Source organism: Dinoponera quadriceps, unplaced genomic scaffold (genome assembly GCF_001313825.1).
Source record: "Dinoponera quadriceps isolate SergipeBrazil2010 unplaced genomic scaffold, ASM131382v1 scaffold1565, whole genome shotgun sequence".
NCBI classification, from domain to species: Eukaryota; Metazoa; Arthropoda; class Insecta; order Hymenoptera; family Formicidae; genus Dinoponera; species Dinoponera quadriceps.
This window is the reverse complement of record NW_014556124.1, coordinates 1994276-2016227: the sequence shown is the minus strand read 5'-3', so window position 1 is coordinate 2016227 and position 21952 is coordinate 1994276. Positions and strand designations below refer to the sequence as shown.

The following is a 21952-nucleotide window of genomic DNA, read 5'->3' as shown; positions in this document are numbered from 1 at the left end:
CCCCGGTCTACAATAGTTGCTTTGAGCCTCAAGAAATTGACCGATTACAGTCGAATTATAGAAGAATAATCAATTGTGATTGATCAATTTCTTAAGGCTCACAGCTTAAATTCTCATTGTACGTCCCGCTTAACGTAAACTGTAGAGTTTTCAGTGACAGGCGGTGAATATCGGGACGCGCAGAACTCGCTCGAGCCGACGAAGTTCACGAATTCGCGTCGCGGGAGGGCCACGTACGCGCGCGCGGTCGCGTGCACGGCTGCGACCTGTGGCATGTGCGGCACCGTAACTTCGGCCCGATCGACCCGTCGGGCCACGCTCGTAGCAACGTGTTGATGATGCGGTATCGACGGGAGACCGAACAAACGGAGCGCGATTTGTTTGCGGAGAATGAGAGGGAGGTAGAGAGAGAAAACGAGTGCCGCAGCAGCGACGGTGCAGTGATTGTTTCAACTCCGCGAAAACGGTCCCGTCCGCCCGTAGCGAAACGGCTGAAAAATACATCGTTTGATAAAGCGCTGAAATAATAATCGGGACGCGATGCCGGGGATTGCGAGCGCGACCGGCCTCATGTCGGCGCGAATTCGACCGGTTCACCGGCCGAAGCCGAAGGTAATATAGTAATCACGCTGCGCGAACGAATCGCGTGTACTGTACATACGTACGTGTGCGTGCAAGCGAGCGAGCGATTCCCCGTTCGTCTCTCTCTCTCTACTCTCTTCATTTATTAAGAGATCACGTATGCGTTCACGTAGAGCGTGCAATTGTCGGGCTGCACGAAAGCGGCGCCGTTCGCTCTTCGACCGTTCGCCGGCCTCTTCAATCCATATCCCTACGGCTGCTCGGTGCTGTGCAACCACCCGGCGGATTGCGAAGCGAAGGAGGTGGTGCGACGCGCCAAAGACACATGGGTAAGAGAAGGAGGAAGGGGATAGGGATGTTATGATACTACCGATATAACGCTGGTATCAATATTTCTCTTTCAATACCGCATATTTTCGCACCGATATTCCCCTTCGATATTTTCGCCCGCATCAGCGCTGTTCTTTTTCAGACTATGTTCCGGCTCGTATCGATATTTGGCAATGTCGATACGCGGTTATTTGGTGTCCGGTATTCTGATATATCGGCGAGTTTGAGTTTTAAATATCGTGGCGTGTCGGTTAGAGACCTAGATATCAGTTGATTCGTTACAAATCAAAAGACAGTTTGACTGTGTTCCGTTGTTGGATGATATATTCGTAAATATACCCTTATTTCAAGGCGGTCTCAAATATTACTGATACTGGTATCACTAATGATATCGATACTCTTGATTTGATATCCGTTTCAATGAAATTAGTGTCGATACTTTCATGGTATCACAAGATCCCTAGGAGAAAGAAAAAGATATACTAACGATGTACACCAATGATATCGATATTCTTAATTAGACACCCATTCCAATATTAGTATCGATTTCACGGTATCACATCTTCAGAAGAGAGAAAGAGAGAACAAGATATACATTTAACGCTTGCGAGTGTCGGTGTATAAATTTTAAAGGCCGCGTACTTTTTCCTAATTAGGCGACCGAAGGAAAAGCGCTCTTGCTGCCGGAGGAGATGGAGATGATACGGACGAGTTTGATGGCGGGCGGCGGCGGGGGTGGCGGTGAGGTGGCTGGAAATGTCGGAGGTGGCGATGGCTGCAATACCGAGGCGACTGCCGTGCCCGAGGAGCTCTTCCGGAAATACACGGAGACCGACTCGCGACCTCCGACCCCGGCGCCCACGCTCGCCAGTGGGCCGGCGTTGACCAATCGCGCGGCGACCCAGGAAGATTTACCGGCGACCTGTAATCCGCGCGAACGCACCACCCTGGTCCTCGATCTTCGCGCCGCGAATTCGCGCCACCACCAAGTGGTCGGTAGACTAATGTTGCTAGTAGCTCTCTGAGGGTAGGCCGATTGCAAACGCACACCCGATCCGCTGCGATCTACTGCGAGGTCTTAAGGATCGTCTATGATAATCGTATAAAGTAAGACGTAAGCAGTAAGCTAATTGACCAACCACAGTCGATTGATTTTTGGAATGTATGAACCCAGTTGATCATCCGGGAAAAAATGATTATGTGTGCTTTTTTCTCGGGCAATTAGTTTACTGTTCACGCCTTACTGCATACTTTACAGCTATCGTAGACGACCTTTTATGGGGATCCTGGAGTCGTTCTGTTTTACCGCAAATTTGTTGGCACTACACTCGTTATACCGGTTGCACGGAATTAAAAATCCTTTCGCACAATTACAATGCAATACGTTAATGTACGGCTTTCAGGAGAGCGAGACCTTCAGCTGGCACGCACTTACGCTCGAGCCGCCGCCGACGCCCCGGAAGAGCGAGATATTCGTCAGTAAGCCGATCCCGCGGCATTTGTCGTTGGCACCGGCGCCGCCGCCTCCGTCGCCTCCCTCGCCGATCGCCGAAAGATGCGAAACGGTGAGTTCGTTTACCTCCCGCCGTGTTCTCGCCGAGAACATCGTTCTTCGTCCTTCGTGAAGTAACGTTGCCGCTGCCTGTGAATAAGAGTTCGTCCAGGGACGACGAGGGAGCGAGGGAGGAGGCCGACAGCGGCAGCGAGCGGCCCGTAATTATTCGGCGGCGGGGAAAGCGGTTGCGTAAAAGAAAGTGCAGGAGGGGCTCGACGTACGGCCAACAAACGGAAGTTCGCGATCCGCTCGAGCCGACAGTGACGCAGGTCTCGCAAATCGGAGACGGATCGAGACGACCATCGTCAGTATCCATCGAAACGCGTCGTGTAGACTCAGACCAAGCACTCGTATATTTCTGCTGCAGCAGCGAGCGAGGATGCCGGAAGTTGGCAGTTTGAAACAGAGCGAGAGAAGTCGCTTTGATTCAGCTGCTTTCTCATTCTGTCTTGGTACGATCGTCAAGATCCCAATTAGTCGGCGAAATACGTGACATAATTGCATGCGTATAATATTAATTAAGTAAATATCACGAGCGAGAAAGCAATCGAATCAAAATAACTTTTCACTCTGTCTCAAACTGCCAATTTCCGGCTTCACCCTGCGGACAGGACGCATGTCTGTGCATGTATGTTAGAGATCCATCACACAGATATATATACGTTTGCAATTGTACCAACGATATCGGCGAAAAGCGTTGCAACGGTCTTCTCGATCGAATAATAGCTCGCCAGTATTGTCTTATCTCGACAGTAGCATGTCTCGTGACGATCAGTGATAATTCTGATACGAGCGTGGTTCGCACGTTTATTTTACATTCATACTTAAGGCTCGGTTATCTCCGGCAGCCATATTGATTATAGATGAGAAATGATATACAGTAAATATCTTGCGGCATATCTAGCTTCACCTTTTAGTTTTCCCTGAAGAAACGTAATAGTTTTATTATCCGCCCAGCACAAAATCTAAAACTGAGATATAAGACATCTTTAAGACGTCCTATAGACGTCTTATGTCCCGGTTTTAAGTTTTGCGCTGTTCGGGTGGAAACCTGTAAAATATGCCGCAAACTGACACGTTTGTCCGACGTGTCACGTTGAATCAAAAAAATATAATTCGTGAAATAACGGTGCATTTTTCAGCCATACTCAGGCGTGACAGCTGATAATAGCTGAAAAACGCGCCGTTATTTCACGAATAATATTTTGCGATTCTACGTGACATCAGATTTCGACCGCGTATTTTGTAGATTTCAGAATTGCGAAACTACTGTATTTCTCAGGGAAAAGTAGAAGATCAAGCTACATGTTGCAAGAAATTTACCGCGTGTTGCATTATTACATATATTATGTCTCGCCTCTCACGTCATGCAACCAATATGGTGCCGGAGATAACCGACTTAAGTAGCACAGTGGCGACGTCATACGAAACGTCATATTGAACGTCAGAGAACGTCGTATCTACGTCCTACAACGTCGCTGTGTTACCTGACTGGGAAGCTTTATTACCCTCATTTCTAGCAATTGGGAATCGAGAATCTCCGGGGAACAGTAGGAAGATGCGAATAATTTGCCTGCGAAAAAGTTTCCAGTTACAGCGCTTTTCACCGGTGCTGCCGCCTATCCGTACCACCGAGTGAAAAGTTCGATTGATCGCGAGGAACTTTTTCGCAAAATTCTGACAGGCTTCGTACAGCAAATGCGGCCGAAACCGGCGATGGCGCGGCCCCCAAAAAATCGCCGGCGCCAGTCGCGAGTTCTCACACGATGCCTCCGAGTTTCCTCGCGGCCGACATTCTGAAGCACCTGTGCAGAGAGCTGGACCGCGACAAGGTGGAGGCGGAATTCTCGATCAAAGTGAGCGAAAACTCGAATCGAACATTTTGACGGAAGGGGGGTGGAGATTCCTTTCTTCTGACGTGGGATAACTCGACTGTCTCAGAGGCGGATCGCCCTGGAGGAGGCACTGAGGGTGAAAGGCGACGTTTCGTATTCGCGCGGATCTCGCCTGACCAGTGCCGGCCTGTCAGCGCAAAACGCACCCCGAATATTCTCCCGTCAAGTGGCGCGTTTCGAGTTACTCGGCGGTCAGAGTCTCTGCGGTACGTATGAATATTTTCAGTCACGTTTCTCGCTCACTCGATGTTCGGAAACGCTTACGCGGGGAGTCGCGATTAAGCGAAGACGGAATTCTCGATCAAGGCGAGCGCGGATCCAACCCCTTCGTACCCCGGAGAAATCGGTCACGAGTGAAATTCGCGTTAGTGTCGTTATTAGGGTCCCCGAGGTCACTGAATGCAAATCTGACATTAAATTGGTATAATTCGAAAATGCCGAGTCTAATATGGCGGACGCAAAGGACAAAATTTCGTCAATTTTTCGATGTACGTTGCTTATGTAGAGCATCGTCGAAGTTGCTGATTACACGAATGTGAAGTTGAAGTAATTAAATTTAAAATGGCGAACTTTCAGTATAACGGAGGTCGGTGATTACGAATCTGAAGTTATTGATATAAAACTGAGTCCGAGGGAACCAAGTATTGCGTCTCGAAAATATGTAATAAAGAATCCATTCTGGCATATATAGACAAAGCACACTGAAGATAAAATTACTAAACCCCGCCATATTGGATCTGTTATTTTGGCGGGGGCACGAAAGGGTGAAGTGTGCTGGACAATTTGCTCGTTTCACGGAAGACCGTCGAAAGATGACACGTCGTCAGGAATTGCGGATCGTTGCAGGACTGACGCCTCTGCGGTACCTCAGCAAGCACGTGTGCGTGACGTCAGGTAGGAAGCTGATATTCGGCCGGATATTTGCAAGATTCAACGAGGAAACGTCGCAGGAAGAACGGCGTGTCTCGCCGAACGATGTCGAAGAGGCCCTTCAGGAAGTGGTCGGGAAGGCGTTGACGGACGAGCAACGGTCTTATCTTAGGACCGTGCTAGGAGAGATAACGGAGTCGTTGAACTTCAGGGAGTGGTGCGGTTTATGCGCCGTCGTCGAGAGGCTGCTGTGTCCTCTGCCGCCGAAGGCGAGCGACCCGCCCACGTGGCTCGAGCAAGCGGACTTCGAAGCTCTGGAACGGAGACTCAGGTCAGCCGGGTCAGTCGACTCTACGTTGGCGTTATTGTTGAAGGAGATTCGTGACAGATAAAATGACGGGAATCTCTTATGCATTATCCTTTTTTTTTTCTTTATCACAGTGATCGCTAGCTTTATAATGTATCGTAAGTCTCGCGACGCGTTTAGTAGTTATGATTATTGTTTAATGCGTATAAGCCTAAAATAAAACTTCTTCGCGGTTCTACAAATGAACCCTATATATATATTTTTTCCCCTTTTATATATATATATATATATATATGTATATTTCGACGTTTTGCACAGCGGTTGTACGATAGAGTTTGATATTCCAAGCGAAGACATATACAAAAGTATGAGCGTCACTTCGTTCATAATAATAAGATTACGAATTATGATGACTCTATTACCAGATATACCTACTTTTACCTTGCCCGTTAATACGCGTTAATTATTACGTCGAAATGAAACCGTCCACAAGTGCATCTCGTTCCTCTCTCTCTCTCTCTCTCTTTCTCTCTCTCTTTATTTTCAGTATAAAAAATGGACCGTAGTTCTCAATTTCCTCTCTCGTCTCGACACTGATATGTAATTCACTCTCTCGTAGAACTCTGTAATATAGGTCGAACGTTAATTAATCTCATGTACGTCGGCGTTGTCTCGCGCGACGCGCGTTGAGGCAAGGATTACGATCCGTCCGCAAACGCAATGAACGAATACTTACTCGTCCATTTTTAGCGGTCTATTCGACAACACGAGATGCGGGACGAAAGAAAGCCTCCTCAATCTACGTTCATCGCACATTTTATTGCCGGAGCGGATTCGCGTCCACATCCACTCGAGCGTACACACATTGGCGTCGGTACTCGATCCACTTGTTTCATTCCTTCTTTTTTTCTTTCTTTTTTTTTGGCTAATATACAAACGAGTTCTCTGGTTCGTGCTCTCTTCCTTTCTTTCTTTCTCTCTCTCCCTCTCACTCTCTCCCTTTCACTCTCTTCCATTCTCTCATTTAACAACATAATAAATAATGGATCACTTTTGTAATGTCGATAGGGATAATATAAAACCGGTTCGTGTACATGTGTGCATGTGTATGTGTGTGTGTGTGTCAGTAAATAAATTAAGTAAATGAGAGCGGTACATTCGCCTGCGCAACGGCAACTCGCACACGCTTCTCCCGGGCGAGTCTGCTCGCGAACTTGCACGATAATCAATTGCAATAGGAGCCGAAGTGACGGCATACGAGACACACATCCGACGTCACGGGTGCAGCAGAGGATTCGAGAAAAACGCAAGTATATTTTTATCTCAGGTGAAACCTGAGATAAGAGTATAATGAAAGGAGGCGGCGCTCTATTTACATCGTGTACTGTCATTCGCCCACCGTCACAACGATTACCGATTACACACGCGAGAGCCCAGGAGTAGCCCTCGCAATCGTCCGACCGTCCGACGCGTTCCCACCTCCGTCCGGAGGGAACGCGCGCGCGCGAAGAACCGTTGCGCGGTCGACGAGCGTACGGTCATGGACGGAAAGGCCGTCGCGACTTTCTTCTTCCGAAACGCGGCTCGAAACACGACGACCGATGATCGAGAACTTGTTTCTCGAGAAAACTCGTTCTCTCACTGGACACACCACCGTTCCGAGCTGCATTGAAACCGAGAAGAAGCTCGACGACTTTCCCGCCCCCGCCGCTGGCACACCCCATCTGCTGGGATCCACGCGGTGCTGGTACAACATCACCAGAATAATACGCTACCGGGTGTCTCACCGTGATGTGTTCACCGTGCCCATATTGAATTTTTGTCCGTCGCCCGATCACGTCGCCGGGCTTCTCTTCTCGGGGCTCGGTCGCTGCTAGTCGCTACGTCAAATTGCACATACAGCTAACGTACAAATATAACGATGCCTACGCGCGGGCAGCCGCGCCAGTGACCAGAAGAGCCGCGGGTTGGATGTGTGTTCCTGTGTGTACGTGTGTGTGTGTGTGTGTGTGTGAGAGAATGTGTATATGTTGTTTGCGTGGGCACACGCTCGTTCGCGCGCGCCTACCTGCTCGTGGCCCTGGGAACGTACATGTACGCACGATGTACGATACAACACTACTTGGCTAAAGTCTCTATGATACAGCGCAGCGCTATCCGCCGTACACACAACGGGACTTCCTCCACGGGACGTTTCTCACGCGTCTTCGAGTCTGTGCCAAGAGAGAGAGAGGGACCACCGTCATCCGCTTGCGCGTCGCTGAGCGGCGAGTCGATGCTGCTTCCTCCGCGGAAGGGGGCGGGAGAGGGGGAGTGTAGGGGGCGGGCCGCCTTGCCGCGTTTACGACGGAGAGATATTCGCCCTGCCTTCAAATGCTTCTCTCCCATCGTGCGCGCTGCTCTCCTCCGTTACACCCGTTTAGTATAAAAAAAGTTGTTGCTGTCGCTGCTGCGGGGCAGTGGGACTGGTGGAGTATGACGGTGCGTCGCACTTGACACCGACGATGGGCTAGTTGCCGTTCGTGGATCGCTGCGTCGCCGGGATCACGGGGTCCCGCTCAGTCCCGTAGATCTTGCCCGCTTTCCTCGCCATATTGCCGAGCATCTCCATTGAGCATTTGTGCGCCGATCTTAACGAGAGCGCCCATTCCTTCAAGCTTATCTCGTCCTACGATTGGCGAGGGGGAAGGGAGAAAGAGTTAATCGCGTGTTATCGTATTTAGCGTATTTTATAGGCAAGGTTAATCCTCGAATAACAAGATTCGTGCGTCACACTTAAGACAAGGTAGGTCGGATCCGACCGGTGGAAGCATTTTTTAGTTTTTCTTGAATTAATTTCTTCCACTAGACACCTTTCGTTCTCGTAATAAGTTGATAAATATTTATAAGTGAGTGAAATATATCGCGAAATGTATACAGAGTGTATATTTTCGGGAAGAATGTTCCATGTCAAAGTTGTGTTTCATGTGACGCATTACATAACAATATCAGTGTGACTTTGGACAGCGTTGTTAAAATCATATAAAAATTAACTTGAAATTTTTGAATAAAAACCTCTATTTTTGACTGTAGATTCTTGTAGCCGATCTCGAGAATTTTCAGAATACTATGATAAAGCTACTTTTCATTATATATATATATATATATGTTTATATACTTGTTATAAACTTTTTCTACTTGAAATAAACCAAAGAATCGCTCCCTTGAATATAGCTGGATACTTAAGGAACACCCTGTATATATACAATAATAATAATATACATAAGACATCTGAAACATAACGCGTGCGCGAAAACATTAAAATATAGATCCGGTCGGATCTGACCTGACCTTGTTGTGACGTTATGCGAGGGTTAATATCGCATAAACGACACGCAAGGTAGAATTAAACAGGTTCACTCACGGCGTTTGTAAGTACGATCTTCGCGTCTCTCGTACGTACTACGATGCACTGTTCGCCCTTCACGTGCTGGAGGTCCGCCCCGACTTCCTCGACCTGGGAAGAAGCACATTTTAATTCTCCTCTTTTTCGTCTCGCGTGATTGAGCGCGACCGACGGAAAAAAAACGCGCACTTGTTACGTCTCTCACCTGGTCGAGAAACACGAGCTCGGGCTTGGTCGCGGACTCCGGGTGTAACTCTAACCGATTCGGATAGAGTTTCGCGTAGCGCGTCTGCCATGTGCTCGCGAACGGGCCTCCTAATTTCCTTATGTAACCGTGCAATATACAATCCGAACCTGCAAGAAGCACGTAGTCATCGGCGTTTTGCATTGATACGCATACGAGTGACGTCTTAGAAGCGGAGTTATCTAACTAGGCGGACAAGCGCGTCTCTCTTTGCGTAAGAAAGAAAGAGAGAGAGAGAGAGAGAGAGAGAGAGAAAAAGAGAGAGGGAGAGGGAGGGAGGGAGAGAGAGGGGGGAGAGACATAGAACGAGCGCCCAGTTGGGCAGCTATTTTACAAGCGTCGGCGCACAATACTCTTTTCATCGCAGACACTTACCCTTTTCATCCGCGTCAAAGTGCTGCTTCTGCTTCGCCTTCTTCTTATTTTCCAGCTGCAACGCAACAGAAAAGATGACAGCGCGTTCACCGCGCGCGCGAGACGCGGTGTGACGAATATAAAAATACATTGGACATATACACAAGATGAATTATTAATCGCGCACCTTGTCGGCCTCGTTATTGATTGTCTCGAACACAGTCTCGGCCACTTCAGCCTGCCATCTCTCCGAGATGACCAGAGGAAAGTTTTTGTACAGATCCTGATCGGCGTCGGTCAGCTTGATGCCCTTGGTGTCCTCCTCGTCGAACGAGCCGATGTCGAAGGCGTCCGCAGCGTTTACTTCGCCGCGCGGCGGGATCAGGGGCGGCGTGTACTTCTGCAGGTACACCTGCTGCCAGTCGATGCCGCCGAAGAACGGGTGCTCCTTCAGCTCGTCCGCGCCGTTCCCGCGGCAGCCGAGCCGATTGTTGATGTCCCGTTGAAGCAGGCCCTCCAGTAGCGAACGCAATTCCCGAGAGAACGTCTCCGGCAGCTCCACGTTCTGCAAGACGGACACCAGTCAATTGATGGCGAGCCGAGAGAAGCGAGAGAGAGAAAGAGAGAAAGAGAGAGATCGAGTCGAGCACGGGAGTTTCCGCTCTTCTCAACGCACCATGGTCAACGTCATACGATCGATCTCGTGCTTGTCCTTGGTCTTGTGTTGCCTGAACGGGCTGTGTCCTTTCAGCAGCTTGTACAGCATACAGCCGAACGAGAACCAGTCCGCGCTCGAGTCGTACGCGGTGCCCTTCGAGAGCACCTCCGGCGCCATGTATCCGTGCGTGCCGCTGTTACGAAAATATTCTTAGAGAAAGATAGGCAGGCAGATGGTCAGATACATTTATTTCCGCTCCGGGGCACTGCCACCCCCCTTCCTCTTTCAAGAGCGCGATAAATAAGAGCTGCGATATTACAGCAACCGAAATCTCTTATCACTGCATTTATCACCGTAGAAAGATCCACGCCGATCTGTTATTCCTCAGCACGATACTTGGAGGCGCAATCGCACGCCCTGATATGTCAAACTTAATTACGTTCAATGTACTCAATCGGTCACTGAGAAAGTGTCAGCTTTGTTTACGTGGGAACGCATAGAAGCCATTATAGGAATATCCTGTTTATGTATAATGATAATAATAATATATGTGAAAAAGTGTCAACGTAATACCGCGGGAATGAAAAAAGTGAAAGAGCAAAGAAGCTTGTCATTGAGAACGGGCGGGAAAAAGAGAGGGGGGAAGGTCTGTATTAATAATCGCCGCTTGAAATTCGTCTCACGTGAGATGCTCGGATTCAAAGATTAGATCCGAGATCTCCACTCGAATTGCAGGATACGTCTGACGTTACGTCTGTGTAAACGCTATTCGACCACCCCCCCCCAAAAAAAATAAAAAAAACCTCACATCTAATTCCGAATTCAATCAATCCGAGTGTCTCGTCCGAAACAAGTTTCAAGTATCGACTATTAATACGGGCTTTCGAGAGCGTTGCGTCACACCGCGAGGATCGTCCCTCCCGCCGCTTCCTCGCGGGAGCGAGGAAGGCGCCGATCGCGACACACGCTACTCACACGCTCGCATGGGGCTTCTTCTTGGAGAAATCGCAGGCCAATCCGAGGTCCGATATCCTCACGTGGCCGTGCTCGTCCAGGAGTATGTTCGCCGGTTTCAGGTCGCGATAGACGATGTACCTGCGGTGCATGTGCTCGAGGCCTAATATCACCTCCGCGGCGTAGAACTTCATCTCCGGCTCGTTGAAGACCCCGTGCTGGCTCAGGTGGTAGTGCAGGTCGCCGCCGTTCATCAGGTCCAGTATGAAGCACAGCTTGTCGGCCGTGTGAAAGGCGTACGTCATGCACACTATGAACGGGCAGTCCATCTGCGGATCGTGATGAGTATCTCGTATTGTCGCGTGAAACTCCCAAGCCCACGTGCGCCCTTCGTTCGCGCGACTCAGGGTGGACCCACCACCACCATCACCACCACCACCACCGTCGCGCCACGAAGAAGTGAAGGGTAAACACACTCACCCCGGTGCTGACTAGCGAGAGCATTATCCTCTCGTTAAGCGCTAACGTTTCACCCTGCTTCATCTTGATGCGTTTCTTGTCCAGGCATTTCATGGCGTACATCTTGCCGGTGTCTGCTTTCCGGCAACCGTACACCTCGCCGAAGCCGCCCCTTCCTATTATCCGGTGCACGCTGAAGTCGCTCATCGTCAGCTGCAATTTCATCATCGATGCATGTGATAATTCGTGATCTCGGCCGGGGCTCTTATAACGTGTGAGGTTGCGAGCATAGAATGAGTTTCTCGACGATTCGTTTGGAACTTGCACGATGTGGATTTGAGTACGACCCGATTAGGAAGCGATTAGGAAACGATCGACCGTCCGGAAGCCGAGATACTTGCGACTGTACGTCACATTTTTTTTTACACGTGTTCCTTGAGCTTAATGTAAGAGTCCCTTCACAGGCATAAGGACAAATTCTCCCCCCCCCCTCCTCTCCATGCCAGTGAGCCCCTTAATATCGTCAGCCTGAATATCCAGCGTTCTGAGCGATACAACTACCTTAAAGTAACTCCTCTATGACGACTGATGGGAATACGTGATTTATACCTGAATATTCAGCTCGAGGTTCTTCCACTGACAGAATCGGGTGTACTTGTCGCTAGAAACATAGGAACATTTTTTTTTAGACACACAGACGTCACATCGACTCGCGCGTACTTCGGTGTAAATCGGCGCCGAATTACGCGTATCTTGCCGGTCGGTGTTTTGAACACCGTTATGTGTATACCTTTCCAAAAATTTCTTAAACGGCTCCCCTCGCAGGTGATTGAAAATTTCCTCAATGTACGGCTACAAATAGAAATACACTCTCTTTGATCCCCCGTCTTATCTCATCGCCGGCGCGTATAAGCGCACACGCTAAACGAAACTGCGAAATCGATCACCTACCTCGAACAGGTTGACTGGAACTTCGTTTTTCATTAGATATTTGTGCACATGTGACACCGCCTCCTGCGAGTATTCCTGCAAAAGACAGACGCGCCGCTTTGTATCTCGTTAATTACTCGTTACGTCGTTACGTCGTAGACGGCAATAGAGAATCTCTCTCTCTTTCTCTCTCTCTCTCTCTCTCTTTGTCGTCCTCCACGAGTATGATCGATGACCAAAATTGAGAAGCCTTCGTCACTCGAAGGAGAAACGAAAACGTTCGCGAGCGAAGGAGAGAAAAAAGAGAAGGAAAACGTCATCGCGTAACGTGTTGTAAAATTATCTCTGTCTCTCTTTAATTACTTTTAGAAACGAACTCTTCTCTTAGCTGCGTACACCGACCGACTACTAATTGATATCAGGCTTGATTGATGAATTTAACTATCTCACATGATATAATATATTTATATTCATACATATGTATTTCTTTCATCATTCAGTGCTTTCATCCAATCACCAGAACGAAAAGCTGAAATAGCGACAGTTTATTTTTTTAGCAGAAAAAGTGGGAAAAAGTGACTTTTTAGACATCAAAATAGTGACGAAAAGTGAGAGATTTGTTTTTTATCAAATTCTGAGAGGAACCAAGGCCGTTTGAGGAAAAAATAACACTCACTCTTATCTTCCCAGGTTTATCTTCAGATAACTTAACATATAACGAGTTCTTTTCATAGTACGGCTTGAAAGTTCATAAAAAGGGAAGGACACGAACACTGAGACAACGAACCGGTACCCAGATACATGAGAATATCTATTCTTGATTTAAGATTCATTTTTTCCGGATAGAGTGTCCATAAACGCTCTCTCTTTCTCTCTCTCTCTCTTTCTATCTCTCGCTCTATCTGCTTCCAAGATGACGAGTCGCTTTCGATCGCATGACGACGCAGCCGTCCTCGACTCAGACTCGTCTTCGACAAAGGGAAATTCCTCTTCCGTTCGGTCACCGTGCGCGCGGAAGGAAGAGCGGAACGTGCCGGCTTACTCACGTGAGAATGCGCCAGCAACTCCTTCATAATGTAGTTGTCGTAAATCTCCCTGGCGAGTTTTCTCCTGTCCTCCGGACACTCGAGCTTCTCGTACGCTTTGATCTACAATGCAGAAACGTAAAATTCCTTTATGGACTTGGCTCGGCGTCGGCGTACCGCGCGACTGCTACTACTCGGAACTTAACTAGTGTAGCGGGTTGTTAAAACACGAACCTCTTCGTAAAACCTAAGTTGCGGAATCGGATCCTCCGCTACAGTCTCGCAGAAGTCTTTGAATAAAAGGTAACCTGGAAGTACACACGTGGAGTTTGGCTTGAACATCGGGCGAACTTTTCAGTGATCAGTATCATCGTTTCGGCGCCGCGCGCGCTTTAGAGGCAACGACGACGACTACGACGTCGCCGCCGCGGTCGCTTTTACATTACTACGTTCTACTCTCTACCCGGAAAATAACAATCGGCAGACGATAAATATACATGCTTACGTTTATATATATTATATATATATATATATAAACGACACAGACACCCGTCCACGCAAATTGTCTGATAAAGGGTAACGCCTTTCCCAGGTCATCTCGCAATCAATTTGCGTGATTCCATAACGGTAAAATCGAACGTATTATTAGATCGCGTTAATCAGGACTAATTTGCGATAGGGAATGAAAATTCACTCTGTGCACGAATTAACGTTCTATAACGGAGTAAAACGGTGCCACGCGCGCGCACGCACAGCGACACAGGTTAAATACATTCAATTAGTGCGATTTATTAAACGCGATTCGATTACCTCTGTCGAATTATCTGACGCGGATGAACGCGCACGACACTCGCGAGCAGTGTTGGGATGTATTTAATTATATATAGATAATTATATATATATATATATATATATATATATATAGGTATGCATCTAGATACAAAATAAGTCATCTAATACCTATATTTGAATTATTCATCCAATAGAAAAAAATAGTCCGTCATCTGATATCTGTATCTAAGTGAAAGTACTATATCTATTATCTAATAAGATAATGTTATGAAGAAGTGAAAATTTATCATAATATACGAAGTACACACGGAATCATGCGTGTCAGACGTGTTATGAGCCATAACGAGGGTTGTTACATTTAAATCCGGACATTTTAAATAATAAAGAACAATATTAACGTTATCGTAAATTTTTCATTATTTTTCATTATATATTTTGTTCTCCATCAAATAAAGAGGCTAAACTTTTTTGTATATTTTATTTCCCCTAAGATACAAATAATTTTAATATTTGTTGTACATTGCCACAATCCTGATTACAAGCATAAAGAAAATGAGAAAAAGTAGAAACGGAAATTAAGCAATTTGTCGTTGATTGTTTAGATAACGTTAATATATCTAGATATAAGTAAAAATATATCTCGTCATACCTGAAGCTTATCCTATATCTAAAATATAAAAAATTCGTGGCTAAATAAAAATCCCTCTTTATCTAAGTATTTAAGAAAAATGTAAGTTTATTTTCTCATCTGCCTGGTTAATCTAGATGGTTAATCGTAATTGCACCTAATCTCATTTAGATATGAGAAACCTCATATCTTTCCCGACACTATTCGCAAGTATATCGGAGTTCTCGCGACTTGACGACGACGACGACGACAACGACGCCGGTGACGAGGAGGAGTCGCGAGAGAATTATTCCGCGTACAATAACGCAACCGCAGCTATGTTTGTCCTATGAATAATGCATGCACGCATCTTATATATTTGCGTCAATCGGAAAGAATATGCTAATATCGGGGAGAAGTGGCATCGCATATATTGTGACATTTTATTGAACACAAATAAAAAAAGAGAAGACGCGCTGGCTGCCGGAGTGGTACGACGCGTATTCTCGACGCCGCGCGCGCGCGCGCGCTCTCGATAATCGTGTTCTCTCGCGGAGTTTACGAACCGACGGAGATCCCACCGCGTACTACCATCCCGACTTCCCTCCTTCGTCTTCCCGAAGATCTCAAAGAGAAGTCAAAAAGGCCGCGAGAGAGTCGCGAGGCAAAGACTTATATAGTTTTAATCCTTTAATGGTAAGGTGGATTTTCAAAACGCCCGGACGTTTTTCAAAGTATTTTACTGCAATTATATTTAAAATCGGTTGATAAAACTTTATTGTATTTTTGTCATCTATAAATAAACGGAGGAAGAAGTTTCATGTTATTACTTTACCCATTCATTTTACATTATTTAAATGGAAAATGAACGAAACATGGGGTCGGATCCGACCCCGACCTTACCATCAGAGGCTTAAAGTTTCGAAGAAGAATTGCTTTTTTTCCCATTTTTCTGCGGACTTTTTCGGTTTCTTATCTTCTTCACGGAAGGAAGTAAACGTGGCAGATTTTCACCGTTGACACACGTGAATTTTTCTAAACGAATTTCCGAATTCCTTTGAGACAGAAACCGAAGAAATCCGTGGAAAAATTGGGAGAAAACGGTGATCCTCCGAAAGTGTTAAAACTACAACGAAGACGAAGTAGAAAAAGAAGACATAGGAGAAGACGAGGGGGTAGGGAGGGAGGAACGAATTTATAGGGATGCGTCCCTCGGCTTACTCACCTAACATTTGATTAAATATTTTGTCGAAGTTCACTTCGTTCTTCTTCTCCAGATACTTGTGCATCACGCTCCGCACGCTGAAACAGAAAACAGACCTCCGTCAGCAGTGCGTGCGTGCGTGCGTGCGTGCGTGCGTTGCGATCCGGCTTATCGAGAGAGCGTCGCGCGGGAGGAATATATTAGCGCGCTCGGCTCGGCACCGCAATTTGAAATTTCCATACGCCGCCGTATATCACCGCCAAATTGATCAATATGTAAAACGATGGAATTACAGCCGTTATAGCTCGCCCCGCGTTCGTATCGTCGTCGATAGCGATCCGCGCGCGCAAGATCGCGCTCCGTCGTCCGTCTCTCTTTCTCTCTCTCTCCCTCTCTCATCTTCTCTCTCGCAGCTGTGGCTCGGATAACAAAGCGCTCGCTTCGCGATACCGTTGACATAATAGCACGCGAATTATTCGACGGAATATACGGCGCGGTGCAGCAACACGCACCGGCTGCCGCCTCCTGGGTGTCTCCTCTCTTCAATTATCCAAATGACCCGCACAGGGTCGAAAAGTGCGTAAATGTGTACGTGTATGTGTGTGTGTGTGTGTGTGTGTAACGTCGAGTTTATCTGTTACTGTATCATCATCACGGAGGGAAGGGAAAAGTGAAATAGAAAGACGCGGAATTTTTAGCTGGAAAATTTCAGCTAAAAAGACCGCTCCCTTTTCCCCCAATTTTCTCGGTTTCCGGCGGATTTCCTCGGTTTCCGTCCGAAGGATAGAAAAGTTCGTTTGTCAATTTTTTAGAGGCATTTTTGCGCAGTGAAAGAGAGCCCCGAATACGGACCTAAATAATCGCGAAATCACCTCAGCTCTGATTCCCCCCGGAAATCCAGTCAGATATCGCGCATCGGATATTGGCCGCTGCTGATGTCCGATAGAACAGAATATTGAAACGAGTAATTAGTCGGCGTAAATATCGCATTAGCCGAGCAGCGGCTCATGATCTCATCGTTCCCTCCCCCCCGCCGCCCTCCGCGTGTAACCACGCTCTTGCAACTACTCCCTCCTATGCGGTCATGGTGACCTTTTCCATGGAAGGTGTGTCCGTCCGTCCGTCCGAAATCTCCGCGGCTCCGCGACATTCCTCAAGATTGGGCTCACCAGGCGGAATAATGAATGATGAATAATTCGAGGATCCTCTCGCCGCACCGAGCGGTTCGTTTCGCTTGCGGTGAAGGCGAACGACGAATGACGACTACGACGATGACGACGATGACGAGTGCGCGCAACACACGTGCGAGAGGCTCGGTATATTAATTTTGACATTTGAATCCGGTGCCGTCGGGGCCGGCGAGCGCGTCACATAACCCACGCGAGAGAGTATACGCGCGCGCTTACGCAAATACGCCCGATAAAAGAGAAACGCCAGAACCCGGCCGAACGATCGGGGCCGTAAACGGGCTGGCTGGCCGACCGGCCGAAATACCGCGCACCGTGCGGAAAAAGATTTCTCCAAATTTCATAAATCTTATCGCATCCAAACAAATTTCACCGTTGGCACGCTGCAAAGAAACTAACGTTTCGATTAATAAGTACGATCGTTAGACTTTCTCACGAAAAGTATGTATCTTCATCTTGAGTAAGAAATTTGCTCGCGAAACGAGGGGGAATTTTCTCATAAAGAAACTATTCGTCTCATTTTATCATAATTATCGTGACCGAGTAATATTTTATCCGGTTGGAAGATATGATTTCAAGCGATAGCGTCCTTCCCGCCAAATAATAGAGCTTTCTTGAATGAGACGATAAAATGTTCACACAAACAATTCGCATATTTCGCATATGTTGTCTCTATGAGGCAGATCTTGGTGAAATAACTAGAAGATAAGGACAAATAGAAATGCTGAGTCTAAAGAAACCTTTTTCTCTGCGTGGCATCGCGGTCAATTGCTTCGCGATGGATGCACCAAGGCGAGCCGATGCAGCTGCAATTGGTAATACAGGCTATTTCAGTCGAGTGACTGGGCGATTTGAGGAAAAAAGGGCGTATTCGCGCGCGCTCTCCAACGCGCTCGAGCGCTCGTGCCTGATCGCTGGGAAACGGTGCAACGCGCTGTGCGATAACGGCCACGTAATCAATGACTCTCGAGGGAAGATAACGCGCCTAGGCGAAGGGAGTGCACGTCGAAAAACGTACGTTCTCTCTCTGGTCGATGAGCGTCTCCGTCCTCGATGACGACGCTTTTACTCCGTCGACGCGCCTCGCGCGAATTTTACCGCGGCTGTGAAAGAGGCACGTACGAGCCGCCGGTGCGAAAACAAGTTGCCGCGCGTTGTCCGGCAGCTCGTCTCCCGCTTTCGAATAATCTCAGGAAGCGGCGGCGAGGAGACAAAAATGCGGCGTCTCTATTAGAACATATCGTTCACGCTCGAGGAGGTTCAGTCACCAAGTGCCGTATTTTCGGTGGCGCATCAAAGGGCCCTGCCATCAATTTACCGTCTATCCAGCATAATTGTGTTTCTGCGCATTTATTTTACTACGCAAAAAACAACTATATACCAAACCTCGTTAACTTTATTTTCAAATAAACGCAACGTTTCGCCGTGATATGTAACAGCATAATGCGACGCAATTTAAAAATTACATTCTTCGGGACAATTATTATTAGGGGTGTTCCTGACTCCTCTTAATATTTCCACCCAATTGGGCGGCGAATTCGAGTGATTATTTGTGGAATCATTGATGTAGTCAGTTACGTAATATGCTAATACACGATAGCCGGCACTTGTTATAACGCAGTTTTTTTTTTACTTCTGATGAGCATTTCGAAACGTTTTCAAGATACATTTTAGCATTTAATAATACATATTTCCTCATTCTCTTCAAACTTGAGGATATCATATATGGCACGAATATATGTAAATTTGAATGTTTTTTTTTTTTTTTTCGTTATTTATCATTTCATTCGGCTGTGCACGTTTCGAATTACGCAACGGGATACGCAACGTGTTATGCAAAACAAAACAACAGCATGGCATTTTGCTAATACGGCTAAAAGAATACTGATAATATAACCTCTTTTTCAAGGTTTTCATATCGAAGTAGTTATTCGGTAAATCTATTCTAATCTATACTTCTGTTCTAATCTATACTGCACCGCTGCACTTCTGTCTGCACTGTATTGCTGTCCTGACAGATTATGTCGTCTGACAAGTAAATCAGTATCTACATTAAAAGTTCACGGTTATATTCATTGTTATTACTTCTGAGAATATCATCTGTATGTTAGTCTTCAATCTTGCAACAGTTTTTTTTTTAAACTTCTGTCTTATATAAATAGGTCAAATTAAAACAAAATATAGTGTATTATGAGGTTTATATGCTTGCACACGTGCAATTTTATAAATGAATTCTCGGCAACACGATAAGGATTATTGAAATTTCTGTTACGCATTGTTAGTTCGATTAACTTTTGTATCGCGTATATATTACAGCGTTTATTTTATATCTGGTCGCAAAGCTGAGGCTCGAGCCTCCTTAATGCAGTGACACGTTAACGTCGTTTAATAAATAAAACGCCTTTTGCCACGTGTTTTTCTCTTCTCCGTCTCCGCGACGTAAACTCCTCGAGTCCTGGCCAGTTGACGCGCCGAAGTCGCTGGATTCTTATGACGCTCGCGGTTTCAGCGGCGAATCAATGATTAATAATCGTGTTCTCCCCCTCCCCCTCCCCCGCTGTCGGCTCTCTTTCTCTCATCGATCGTCCGTGAGCATCGATTTTTCGCTCGCTCGCTCTTGCCCTCTTCTCCTCTCAACCAGCGTTTTTCTACCGGCGGCGAGCGTTAATTGAGTTCCAACGGTGGCGCGTCCTGCCTCTCTCTCTCTCTCTCTTTCTCTCTCTTTCTTTCCCCCCGCGCCGGGAATCTCTTTTATTTATGCAGCAGCAGCATCTTAGGGGCTGATCACCGGTGGAGATCGCCAAGGGCGCGCGATTTCTCGCTGAATTATACAATCGGAAGGTCGCCGCGCCGATCGGCCGGCGGCGCGGAAGAGGAGGAGGGCTCTTAATTTTGCGCACGCGCGAATCCCTCTAAAACGCCTTTCGAAAGTCCTCGACGTAAGTTATTATGCAAAACGGCTACTTATAAGGCAAATATGAAAATTTATTCTCGAACCGCCTCGTCGCCGCCTTCACAAACTTTTACTCGGCGCGCTGACGCAAAAAGGCGGCTTTATCACTTACGTCTCCTCGCTCGTTCGCGCTCGTTTAGCCTCTCCTCCCCCCTCTTCATGAAGCCCATAAAGGCACGGTGTTATTGGTCTATTAACTTAACATCGCTCGATTCGCTCGCGCGTTATCGCCCAAAGTGGCTAACGGCGTCTCGTTGGAATTTCCAGAATCCCAGGTTCGCGGACGAGGATGGAAAAGCGAGAAAGACTCGCCGCTCTCCCTCCGAAGTCGGCCGCTTCTGAACGTGGTAGTGCGCTCTTTGTCCGCCGCGGGTCCTCCGTTGCGTACGTTCACGTACGTTGCTCGAGCACGAGCTCCCTTCTTACTTTTTTCTTCCTTCCGTCGAAAAGCGATAGCCTTCCTCCGTGAGACGATGCCATAAATCTGGCGGAACTTAATATCGCCGCTGCCAGTTCCGCGTGCCCGTTCAGTTTGTTGTCTACGACGAATACGAGAGGGGAGGGGTGGGACGTAGGAAAAACGAGGGTAGGCAAGACGAAACGACGAATACGCTTGCCAGGGACAGGAGTCGGGGGTCATCGACTTCGCGAACGTCGCTCGCTTCGTCCCTCTCCCTCTCCCTCTCTCTGTCTCTTTCTCTCTCTCTCTCTCTGTTCTCGGCCGCCGGCTGCCGGCGTCACCACCGCTACTCCCGTGCTGAGCGCGTGTTCGGAGGAAAAAAACAAATAATGATTAAGAATATCGAGGAACGTGACGTATTTCGAATATCAGCGGAGACCTTCGCGAGGGATTATCTCGAGCGGCGATCGGGGCGACATTAATGAGTGAAAATAAAGCGTGAAAAAAAGAGAAAAAAAATAACAGCGGCGGAGCGAAGCTGCGAACGGACGACGGAGGGGGGTTCTTCTCCGGGGTGGTCTCGCGAGAGGGGAAGTGTGTTTCTTACGGCGAGTCTTCTCGCCGTGATTACGGGCGAAGCGACGCAAGCGTAAAAGTTAAGCAAAAGCGCCGTAAATAAAGCACGGCTGTAAAAGCACGGGTTGAGTTCGGACGGAGTTCGGAGGTACGCAGGCAAATTTCCCCGACAGCCGAGAGGGGAAGATTAATCCCCGTTGCTGCGTTGGAGTGTCGGGGGCGGGCGGGCGAGCGTAGGGGGTGAATGAGCTTTGCGACCGATCGAGATAAATCCGCGTTTCCAACGATTGGTTGGAGCATCGCCAGGCGCCGTGTATCCGGTAATAATGACGAAGGGCTTTTACTTGCGCTTGACCGCCGCTCGGAGCGCCCGTATGAATTCGAAATCGAGCGCGCAATGTTACGCGATTATGGAAGGAAGGAAGGAGAGGAAAAAGAAAAAAAAGAAACAGCGCCGGCGCGAGTAGTTATGCAAATCCGCGGTATTAAATACGTGCGAATAACATCGGGATTCAGCCGTTTGGTTAATTGGCTGGCATTGGAGCGCGAGGAGGAGGAAAAGAAAAGAAAGGAACGAGAGAAAAGAAAAAGGGAGAAATCGAGAAGAAAGGAATGGGAATGACAGACCTGTGACGGTCTTTCCTGTTGGGAATTAAATGTCATTTCCGCGGACGTCCAAGTGCCG

General features: G+C 47.5%; 2 protein-coding genes across 3 annotated transcripts in view; one reads left to right on the top strand and one right to left on the bottom strand.

Moving 5' to 3' along the window:
• The first annotated feature begins 295 nt into the window (after nt 1-295).
• LOC106746654 lies at nt 296-6702 on the top strand. Its single transcript, XM_014623450.1, has 9 exons — nt 296-612; nt 756-911; nt 1569-1901; nt 2316-2416; nt 2514-2775; nt 3918-4017; nt 4127-4323; nt 4409-4568; nt 5209-6702. Exons 1-9 carry the CDS (start codon nt 541-543, stop codon nt 5622-5624), a joined length of 1797 nt encoding a protein of 598 aa, XP_014478936.1. The 5' UTR covers nt 296-540; the 3' UTR covers nt 5625-6702.
• A 76-nt stretch (nt 6703-6778) lies between these two features.
• LOC106746819 (G protein-coupled receptor kinase 1) overlaps nt 6779-21952 on the bottom strand; it is a 29923-nt gene continuing 14749 nt past the window's right edge. The window contains exons 2-15 of one of the 2 annotated variants that reach the window (XM_014623873.1): nt 16173-16249; nt 13783-13856; nt 13570-13671; nt 12545-12619; nt 12384-12445; nt 12203-12254; nt 11615-11806; nt 11156-11463; nt 10199-10373; nt 9710-10087; nt 9544-9598; nt 9130-9278; nt 8943-9035; nt 6779-8207 (exon numbers count right to left, since the gene is read on the bottom strand). In XM_014623873.1, the coding sequence (XP_014479359.1) occupies nt 8049-8207; nt 8943-9035; nt 9130-9278; nt 9544-9598; nt 9710-10087; nt 10199-10373; nt 11156-11463; nt 11615-11806; nt 12203-12254; nt 12384-12445; nt 12545-12619; nt 13570-13671; nt 13783-13856; nt 16173-16249 (1951 nt within the window). In that variant the 3' untranslated portion in view covers nt 6779-8048. Of the gene's footprint in view, nt 8208-8942; nt 9036-9129; nt 9279-9543; nt 9599-9709; nt 10088-10198; nt 10374-11155; nt 11464-11614; nt 11807-12202; nt 12446-12544; nt 12620-13569; nt 13672-13782; nt 13857-16172; nt 16250-21952 lie in introns of both variants that reach the window. The other variant, XM_014623872.1, reaches the window with a different exon arrangement.